The sequence below is a fragment of the Montipora foliosa genome, chromosome 11 (genome assembly GCF_036669935.1).
Source record: "Montipora foliosa isolate CH-2021 chromosome 11, ASM3666993v2, whole genome shotgun sequence".
In the NCBI taxonomy this organism is placed as follows: Eukaryota; Metazoa; Cnidaria; class Anthozoa; order Scleractinia; family Acroporidae; genus Montipora; species Montipora foliosa.
In genome coordinates, this window is record NC_090879.1 from 18,006,875 (window position 1) to 18,017,409 (window position 10,535).

General features: G+C 42.3%; 2 protein-coding genes across 2 annotated transcripts in view; one reads left to right on the forward strand and one right to left on the reverse strand.

The window, feature by feature from the left end:
• The first annotated feature begins 8,977 nt into the window (after positions 1-8,977).
• LOC137977459 (CBY1-interacting BAR domain-containing protein 1-like) lies at positions 8,978-10,046 on the forward strand. The gene has a single exon (XM_068824683.1). The coding sequence runs from the start codon at positions 9,078-9,080 to the stop codon at positions 9,927-9,929; it is 852 nt and encodes a 283-aa protein (XP_068680784.1). The 5' UTR covers positions 8,978-9,077; the 3' UTR covers positions 9,930-10,046.
• LOC137977454 (ubiquitin carboxyl-terminal hydrolase 14-like) overlaps positions 10,033-10,535 on the reverse strand; it is a 21,300-nt gene continuing 20,797 nt past the window's right edge. The window contains exon 18 of the mRNA XM_068824677.1: positions 10,033-10,415. Coding sequence (XP_068680778.1) covers positions 10,351-10,415 — 65 coding nt within the window. The 3' untranslated portion in view covers positions 10,033-10,350. The remainder of the gene's footprint in view (positions 10,416-10,535) is intronic.

Here is a 10,535-nt window from a genome sequence, read left to right on the forward strand (position 1 = left end):
GTTCTTACCCAACGTTTATGCCTGTAGAATCTGCTCAACTGACATAAGTGTCAAGTCCTTGTAAAAACCAGCATCTCATTTTTTTGGGTAGGCTAGGTATCGGAGAGCCAGAACATTTACGCATGCGCGGACGGAATGTTTGAACAAGAGAGAAAAACGCAGTACCTCCAGACATCCGGCGCTGGAGCGTCGTACCAAACGAGTCATCCCGGGATTTCGGCCCGTGCGATCGCTTTTGGACGCAGTTGACCCTTCGCTGCTTTCTGCTACCGACCTTGCCTCCCGGTACGGCATTGAGGGAGAGATATGTCGGCCCCTAAACCATATGTGACAAATCCCACGCCTACTCACAGCTCCAGACCGCCCTTGTCAATTTAGCGTAAGAATTCGCTGGCTTAAATATTCAATGAAAAATTCATTTTACCTGTCATATGGTAAGCACTAAAGTCGCAGATTACAAAGTGTACGCATGCGCCCTACGAAAGGTAACACAGATACGACGTGCATGCCTAGTGGAGACATTACATTTACAGCTAAAATACATAGCACATACAGGTGCATAACTAAATACACACTATTTAGAGATATATTAATTAAAAAGAAAAGCCGCTGTACAAAATGCGACCCTCGAGTCTCTTTTAAGGCCAGTAAACTCAGTGGTACGGATAAAATCAGATAGCGCATTCCGCAACTTAGCTGATAGGTAAGAAAAAGAACTGAGACCATGAATGGGTTTTCCAGGTTTATTGAGGGACAGAATGTAATTTCCGCGAAAATCATGCATAAGAAGACGACGGGAGGGAAAACGTATCTTTCATATAAGCAGGAAAACCCCTAAGGTAATAAAACAACAACATACTTTTATACAGTAATATGAGGAAATTTTGAATGCGCTTATTGCAGAGAGAAGTAGAGTTTGACTTAAGTGGTAAAAGGACCATGAGGTAATTTGCAAATATAAATCTCAATATTCACTTATTTACATTATACCGTTCCTTTGACAAGAAATTACGAAAGGCCAGTTATTTGCTACGAGAATAACAGCGAAAAAAGCACTACTTTGTCGCGAATTTTCTATAATAAAACCTTGTTCAGAAATCAAAAGTCTACGTTAACAGCACACACCAGGGCTATTCCTTAGTATCTGGCTGGAAATCTTCTTCTCACTACTTTTTCCCCCGGCCGCGCCTCGGCCATTTGACGAGGGCCACTCTCGTGCTTCTCAAGTTGCCTGGTTCGTGCCCAAAAAGAATTCTGGGTAATTCTGCCATTCCATGACAAGGGAAGATCCCCGATTCTCATTCCGTAGATTGTTTATAAGTGTCGGGCCACCCAGTCCTACCGGCAAAATACCGCATCGATTGAAGTTTTTAGCTTTCAAAACTTGCCCAAATTGTATCGATAGGTGCTGGAATTCGTCCACAGAAAGGCCAGAGAAACAACTTCACTCGTCAACCGCCACGTTTTAGGCGTCCCAGTCTGCGTGAAACCATCTCTCACCTCTGTCTCGAGAAGACCAGGCACGCGCGGTTCTTACCCAACGTTTATGCCTGTAGAATCTGCTCAACTGACATAAGTGTCAAGTCCTTGTAAAAACCAGCATCTCATTTTTTTGGGTAGGCTAGGTATCGGAGAGCCAGAACATTTACGCATGCGCGGACGGAATGTTTGAACAAGAGAGAAAAACGCAGTACCTCCAGACATCCGGCGCTGGAGCGTCGTACCAAACGAGTCATCCCGGGATTTCGGCCCGTGCGATCGCTTTTGGACGCAGTTGACCCTTCGCTGCTTTCTGCTACCGACCTTGCCTCCCGGTACGGCATTGAGGGAGAGATATGTCGGCCCCTAAACCATATGTGACAAATCCCACGCCTACTCACAGCTCCAGACCGCCCTTGTCAATTTAGCGTAAGAATTCGCTGGCTTAAATATTCAATGAAAAATTCATTTTACCTGTCATATGGTAAGCACTAAAGTCGCAGATTACAAAGTGTACGCATGCGCCCTACGAAAGGTAACACAGATACGACGTGCATGCCTAGTGGAGACATTACATTTACAGCTAAAATACATAGCACATACAGGTGCATAACTAAATACACACTATTTAGAGATATATTAATTAAAAAGAAAAGCCGCTGTACAAAATGCGACCCTCGAGTCTCTTTTAAGGCCAGTAAACTCAGTGGTACGGATAAAATCAGATAGCGCATTCCGCAACTTAGCTGATAGGTAAGAAAAAGAACTGAGACCATGAATGGGTTTTCCAGGTTTATTGAGGGACAGAATGTAATTTCCGCGAAAATCATGCATAAGAAGACGACGGGAGGGAAAACGTATCTTTCATATAAGCAGGAAAACCCCTAAGGTAATAAAACAACAACATACTTTTATACAGTAATATGAGGAAATTTTGAATGCGCTTATTGCAGAGAGAAGTAGAGTTTGACTTAAGTGGTAAAAGGACCATGAGGTAATTTGCAAATATAAATCTCAATATTCACTTATTTACATTATACCGTTCCTTTGACAAGAAATTACGAAAGGCCAGTTATTTGCTACGAGAATAACAGCGAAAAAAGCACTACTTTGTCGCGAATTTTCTATAATAAAACCTTGTTCAGAAATCAAAAGTCTACGTTAACAGCACACACCAGGGCTATTCCTTAGTATCTGGCTGGAAATCTTCTTCTCACTACTTTTTCCCCCGGCCGCGCCTCGGCCATTTGACGAGGGCCACTCTCGTGCTTCTCAAGTTGCCTGGTTCGTGCCCAAAAAGAATTCTGGGTAATTCTGCCATTCCATGACAAGGGAAGATCCCCGATTCTCATTCCGTAGATTGTTTATAAGTGTCGGGCCACCCAGTCCTACCGGCAAAATACCGCATCGATTGAAGTTTTTAGCTTTCAAAACTTGCCCAAATTGTATCGATAGGTGCTGGAATTCGTCCACAGAAAGGCCAGAGAAACAACTTCACTCGTCAACCGCCACGTTTTAGGCGTCCCAGTCTGCGTGAAACCATCTCTCACCTCTGTCTCGAGAAGACCAGGCACGCGCGGTTCTTACCCAACGTTTATGCCTGTAGAATCTGCTCAACTGACATAAGTGTCAAGTCCTTGTAAAAACCAGCATCTCATTTTTTTGGGTAGGCTAGGTATCGGAGAGCCAGAACATTTACGCATGCGCGGACGGAATGTTTGAACAAGAGAGAAAAACGCAGTACCTCCAGACATCCGGCGCTGGAGCGTCGTACCAAACGAGTCATCCCGGGATTTCGGCCCGTGCGATCGCTTTTGGACGCAGTTGACCCTTCGCTGCTTTCTGCTACCGACCTTGCCTCCCGGTACGGCATTGAGGGAGAGATATGTCGGCCCCTAAACCATATGTGACAAATCCCACGCCTACTCACAGCTCCAGACCGCCCTTGTCAATTTAGCGTAAGAATTCGCTGGCTTAAATATTCAATGAAAAATTCATTTTACCTGTCATATGGTAAGCACTAAAGTCGCAGATTACAAAGTGTACGCATGCGCCCTACGAAAGGTAACACAGATACGACGTGCATGCCTAGTGGAGACATTACATTTACAGCTAAAATACATAGCACATACAGGTGCATAACTAAATACACACTATTTAGAGATATATTAATTAAAAAGAAAAGCCGCTGTACAAAATGCGACCCTCGAGTCTCTTTTAAGGCCAGTAAACTCAGTGGTACGGATAAAATCAGATAGCGCATTCCGCAACTTAGCTGATAGGTAAGAAAAAGAACTGAGACCATGAATGGGTTTTCCAGGTTTATTGAGGGACAGAATGTAATTTCCGCGAAAATCATGCATAAGAAGACGACGGGAGGGAAAACGTATCTTTCATATAAGCAGGAAAACCCCTAAGGTAATAAAACAACAACATACTTTTATACAGTAATATGAGGAAATTTTGAATGCGCTTATTGCAGAGAGAAGTAGAGTTTGACTTAAGTGGTAAAAGGACCATGAGGTAATTTGCAAATATAAATCTCAATATTCACTTATTTACATTATACCGTTCCTTTGACAAGAAATTACGAAAGGCCAGTTATTTGCTACGAGAATAACAGCGAAAAAAGCACTACTTTGTCGCGAATTTTCTATAATAAAACCTTGTTCAGAAATCAAAAGTCTACGTTAACAGCACACACCAGGGCTATTCCTTAGTATCTGGCTGGAAATCTTCTTCTCACTACTTTTTCCCCCGGCCGCGCCTCGGCCATTTGACGAGGGCCACTCTCGTGCTTCTCAAGTTGCCTGGTTCGTGCCCAAAAAGAATTCTGGGTAATTCTGCCATTCCATGACAAGGGAAGATCCCCGATTCTCATTCCGTAGATTGTTTATAAGTGTCGGGCCACCCAGTCCTACCGGCAAAATACCGCATCGATTGAAGTTTTTAGCTTTCAAAACTTGCCCAAATTGTATCGATAGGTGCTGGAATTCGTCCACAGAAAGGCCAGAGAAACAACTTCACTCGTCAACCGCCACGTTTTAGGCGTCCCAGTCTGCGTGAAACCATCTCTCACCTCTGTCTCGAGAAGACCAGGCACGCGCGGTTCTTACCCAACGTTTATGCCTGTAGAATCTGCTCAACTGACATAAGTGTCAAGTCCTTGTAAAAACCAGCATCTCATTTTTTTGGGTAGGCTAGGTATCGGAGAGCCAGAACATTTACGCATGCGCGGACGGAATGTTTGAACAAGAGAGAAAAACGCAGTACCTCCAGACATCCGGCGCTGGAGCGTCGTACCAAACGAGTCATCCCGGGATTTCGGCCCGTGCGATCGCTTTTGGACGCAGTTGACCCTTCGCTGCTTTCTGCTACCGACCTTGCCTCCCGGTACGGCATTGAGGGAGAGATATGTCGGCCCCTAAACCATATGTGACAAATCCCACGCCTACTCACAGCTCCAGACCGCCCTTGTCAATTTAGCGTAAGAATTCGCTGGCTTAAATATTCAATGAAAAATTCATTTTACCTGTCATATGGTAAGCACTAAAGTCGCAGATTACAAAGTGTACGCATGCGCCCTACGAAAGGTAACACAGATACGACGTGCATGCCTAGTGGAGACATTACATTTACAGCTAAAATACATAGCACATACAGGTGCATAACTAAATACACACTATTTAGAGATATATTAATTAAAAAGAAAAGCCGCTGTACAAAATGCGACCCTCGAGTCTCTTTTAAGGCCAGTAAACTCAGTGGTACGGATAAAATCAGATAGCGCATTCCGCAACTTAGCTGATAGGTAAGAAAAAGAACTGAGACCATGAATGGGTTTTCCAGGTTTATTGAGGGACAGAATGTAATTTCCGCGAAAATCATGCATAAGAAGACGACGGGAGGGAAAACGTATCTTTCATATAAGCAGGAAAACCCTAAGGTAATAAAACAACAACATACTTTTATACAGTAATATGAGGAAATTTTGAATGCGCTTATTGCAGAGAGAAGTAGAGTTTGACTTAAGTGGTAAAAGGACCATGAGGTAATTTGCAAATATAAATCTCAATATTCACTTATTTACATTATACCGTTCCTTTGACAAGAAATTACGAAAGGCCAGTTATTTGCTACGAGAATAACAGCGAAAAAAGCACTACTTTGTCGCGAATTTTCTATAATAAAACCTTGTTCAGAAATCAAAAGTCTACGTTAACAGCACACACCAGGGCTATTCCTTAGTATCTGGCTGGAAATCTTCTTCTCACTACTTTTTCCCCCGGCCGCGCCTCGGCCATTTGACGAGGGCCACTCTCGTGCTTCTCAAGTTGCCTGGTTCGTGCCCAAAAAGAATTCTGGGTAATTCTGCCATTCCATGACAAGGGAAGATCCCCGATTCTCATTCCGTAGATTGTTTATAAGTGTCGGGCCACCCAGTCCTACCGGCAAAATACCGCATCGATTGAAGTTTTTAGCTTTCAAAACTTGCCCAAATTGTATCGATAGGTGCTGGAATTCGTCCACAGAAAGGCCAGAGAAACAACTTCACTCGTCAACCGCCATGAAATCATCTCTCACCTCTGGTTTCTTTCAGGGGCTTGCCTTTACCCACAATCCAGCTTAATGATGCCGGCTTGGTGGCTTTTGTAGACGTTGATGGCCGGAAAAATCACTTATAATATAATAAACTTACCAGATTTTAGCCGGATCGCTAACTCGCCAAAGAGGAAGACTTTTGAGATTCGTCACGTGGTGCTTAAAGTTGAGCCCACAATGACCCAAAACCGCAGATGTTTCAATGAGGGCATTTTATACGGTGAGGTCAAGTGCAGCAGACCGTATCTAAAATATTAGCAAGCATTTGGGACGTTAAAGGTTATCCTTATGACTGATGCGTACAACGTAACCCTTATGACGTCGAGGAGGAGGTAAAAGTGTGTGCTCTGTGATTGGGTTGTCTACAAAAATCCCCCCCGAACCAAGAATGAATTTGATATCTAATTGCTTCTTGGCCGAACCAAGTGAGTGTCTTCCAGTATTACTTGTGCAGTGTACTGTATTCCTTAGTTATTGTGTTTTATACTCATGATGCTTTGAGAGAAATAAAGGTTCGTTGTGTTGCTCATCCATGTTCAATATGTTACATGCAGCAATTTCACAGGACTCTGAATTACGTAATCAGTAAAAGGGAACTGATATTTTTGGCTACAACAACCCTACGGCACATGTTCTCCTGGTGACGAGAATGACACTTTTCTAGACAAAACCTTGTCTTTCGATTACAACTGGCTTTTTTTTTTCATTACAGTACATCCTTTTTTTCCCTTTATTAACATTTTTTCAAGCCAGTGGCACGAAAATTGGTCTCCTTGAAATTTAAATTCGCAAGGCAATCCCATACCATATCCTGCTCTTCTCACGGTTTATCCGCTTTCAGGAACTTCGTCACCCCATCTCAAACATATTCTAATGAACAAATGGCATTTTATGCAAAACCAGCCTTTACTACGAGAAATATTTTAAAATCTTCCCCTATAATTTCATATAGAAAAGGGAGGTCTTTGAAAGATGTACTTGTTAGAGCAAAGCTCTGAGGTTGAATTTTCTATCTCACGCTTGACCAATTAGAGTCGCCTTTGGCCTGTCTACACCTGAAAAAGCCAGCGAAAACATCCGTTTCTCCTCGCTCTTCGTCGCTGGGGAAGTTCCTTCATATGTCCTCTATTTGCACTTTTTTTTCAACCTCCCAGAAGTGGACACTTGCCCTTGGTTCCGAGGGTGTCCGCTTACGGGAGATTCAACTGTATAGAGTTTTGTATAACGTTATCTGTTAAAAAACAGGTCGCTTTAAAGTATAGTTTTAGGGATAACAGTCTCAGTAATTTTAGGGATAAAGGATACCTGATACAGGAATTTTTGAGATAAGGCAGGACTAAACCACAGACTAAGGGAATCTCACTTAGGTAAGCTCAGAGTAATTGAAAGCAATGGATCATTTTGGTTATTAATTTTCCAAGAGATAGTCATTTCGACTTAGTCGAAGCCAAGCTTTGACCGCTCGTCATTTCAAAGCAAATCGACTGGACTCTCTCTCTCTCTCTCTATGAATAACCCATATGGAGAGCCTGTGTGCAGGCTATCTCGGGTTCTAACTGAATGTCTAAGCAAGATGTACAACAAGAATTTTCTCCAAAACTCCGGCAACTTTATTTAAAGTTTGAGTCTTGCAAGGGAAACATTTATTTCCTATTACCTACGTATCATACGCTTCAGAAATGTAAAGCGAGCGTGTTCTCGAGCAAAAGAGATGATACATAGCGCGAAAATGATGTTCAAGAGCTTCGCATGAAATCATCCATTGGGTAATTATAAAATTGAAGCTACGAAAATAACATCAAAAAGGCTCAATGATAAATTAAAACTCTAAGAGGAATCTAAAGTTTCTTACTGACATTATTATTAAATTTAAGTGTATCCGGCTACCCGAGGCATGATCTGTGTGCAGAAGTCATCAATTTGAATGTAAGCAGAACTTTCACTTATGCAAGTTTCCTACAGATTTCCTACATTGTAACCATTTCTTACAACACAGTTATTTCATTTAGATATTCAAATGAAACTTGCAAATCAAGTTGATTTGGATATTACTGTTGAGATAGCGAACTCCTTCACGAGAAGCTTACGGCTGGTTCAACTTTTATATCGTATGTTGAAGAAAAAAACCTGTTTTGACTGGTTTGGCGAGCGAGCGGTTTAGATTCACGAGGTTCTTTTTGCTGGCTGGGAAAAAGCGAGTTTCCCTCACTATCTAGCTGGGAGCTGGAATTTTGCTCATAATGATCCTAGGAGCACCGAACATCTTTTTTTTTTTCCAGCGAAACTAAAAAACTAAAGAAATATTTCATTAGCGTTTTCTTGTAAGTTTTTTGCTTATTATGTATGATGCATGTTGGGAATAATTTTCGTTGGGTGCCCCTGACCATGCTAAAGAGGTGATTATGATAATGTCTCAAGAGTTTACAGAAAACACGAGTCAATGAGATTGGTCGGTAATTGGAGGGATTTGAGCGAGACCCCTTCTTGAAGACCGGAGAGACTAGGCATGCTTCCAGTAAAGAGGCAATTCGTCACTATCAAGAAAAGACTGGTTAATTACCAGAAAGACTGGGGAGATGCGCTTCGTTTGAAACAGGCATATTCTGTCCATCCAATAACGCCTTTGTCCAAAACCATTAAAACTAGCTAACAAAGTTGACCGTTTCCATACCCGTCAGCCATCTCTCTCAAAACTAATGGCGTTGTCACTGCCTCTTACTTCGCGCAGAATGTCAAGGGGTTGGGACTCACTTGAATTCATGAAGCAGGAGATAATGGTTTGTTGGCCCAGTTCTATTTGTCGCTGAGTCTCCGGAACCACGACACTTTTGACATCCCTTCTTTATGAGTTCACTTGGACTACAAGGACATTCGTCTACATGTGACTTTCATTTCGTTGTGTTCGCGCATTCTTCGGGTGGCGTTAACGTCTCAAGTTCAGTCTGTTTCAATCAGCGCGTGCCGTTTTCCACGTCACAAAGGGATTTTAACGAAAGATGGACAATTCGCAAGAAAGTTTCAAAGCGATGGCAACAACTTTGACAGCGAAGCTGAGACGCACTTTAAGGTGCGAAAAAGATCCTGAACTGCTTCAATTTATGAAGCGAATAAAAGAAACAGAAAATCGTTTCATAGCATTGGGACGTAAGGTAGAAAAATACGCTTTCGGGACAGAAAAACTTGCACAAAAAGGAGAAAGGATCTCCTCGTCACTTAACGCCTGTTGTTCGCACTTAAAATGCAACGATGAAGTGAAAAATCTGTTCGCACAATATCTTGAGCATTTGTCAGAAGTCCAACAGAAGCGCGCAGAACTTAAAGAAATTCTTCACGACAGCATCTCGAGCGACATCTTAGCTTACGAAGAGAAATGCGGCGAAATCATGAAAAAGGTACAAAATTGTGGAAACGCCTTGCAGGAGAGGAATCAACGGGCTTATGAACTTCAAAAGGCAAAAAACAGAACCCCCGCTAATCCAAGAAAGATCAGCGAAGCAAACCTGAAGTATGAAAAGGCGCGATGTGAGGCGGATCGTTCCCGTGAGGATGTCGACGTGGAAATGAAACAATTCGAGGAACAAAAACTAGCAGACCTTAATCGTATTTTGACGAACTTCCTTATCTCAGAAATGCGCTTTCATGCGCAAGCGCTTCAACAGTATACCGCTGCTTTCAGGTGTCTTCCATTGCTTGTTCACAACGACGAACAAGAAGCCCGTGGAGAAAGTGAGAAAAATAAACTACAGAGGTCCGCTTGCGGGACGACTCGAGACACGAAGGAGAGAAGGATCTCCTTCACCGCTTCAACAGAAAGGAGTTTCGATCTCTCAATTAGCGACCTTTACTAAGGTCTTGAATGCTTGTCAACCGTGAACAAGGGCTCAGAAAAGAATGGCTGTTGAATAAAAATGCATTAATTTTACAGTTGTTTGAATGAAATACTCGCTTGGGCTAATTAACGCATGCAGTTATTAATTAAACGTGTAATCAATTAATGTTCAAAGCATTTAATAAATCAGTAGCTCAAATGGGAGGTGGAAACAAATAAATTGTAGCTGACATTCGTGGCCTGTTTTCTACACCGATGTTAGATAATGTAAAATGACCAAGGAAGCAAAAAATTGTGCAAGTTTGTCAACAGCCGCATTCACAGATAAGAAGAACACATTTAGTCCATTTATTCTTTGATAAATTCTCGTTCACTATCATGCTTCAAAATTAGCACGGGCAACAAAAGTTCTTCTGTTTCATTCATTGAAATATCCGAAATTAGTCAAATTCAACTTCCAGTCGACGAGGTCCGTAAAGCAAAACGTAAGCGCAATGCCAGTCACCTGAAAGGGCAAACAGAAAAAATTATTTGCAAATAAAAAGCAAGTATCGAACTTCAAGGGGAATGGGGAAGGGCTGGAGTCAACAGGGAAGGCCTAAGGTAGGGCTCCAATTAAACGCAA

Excerpts from the sequence above, each read along its gene's own strand:
- LOC137977459 (XM_068824683.1), top strand. The coding sequence starts at position 9,078 with ATGGACAATTCGCAAGAAAGTTTCAAAGCGATGGCAACAACTTTGACA.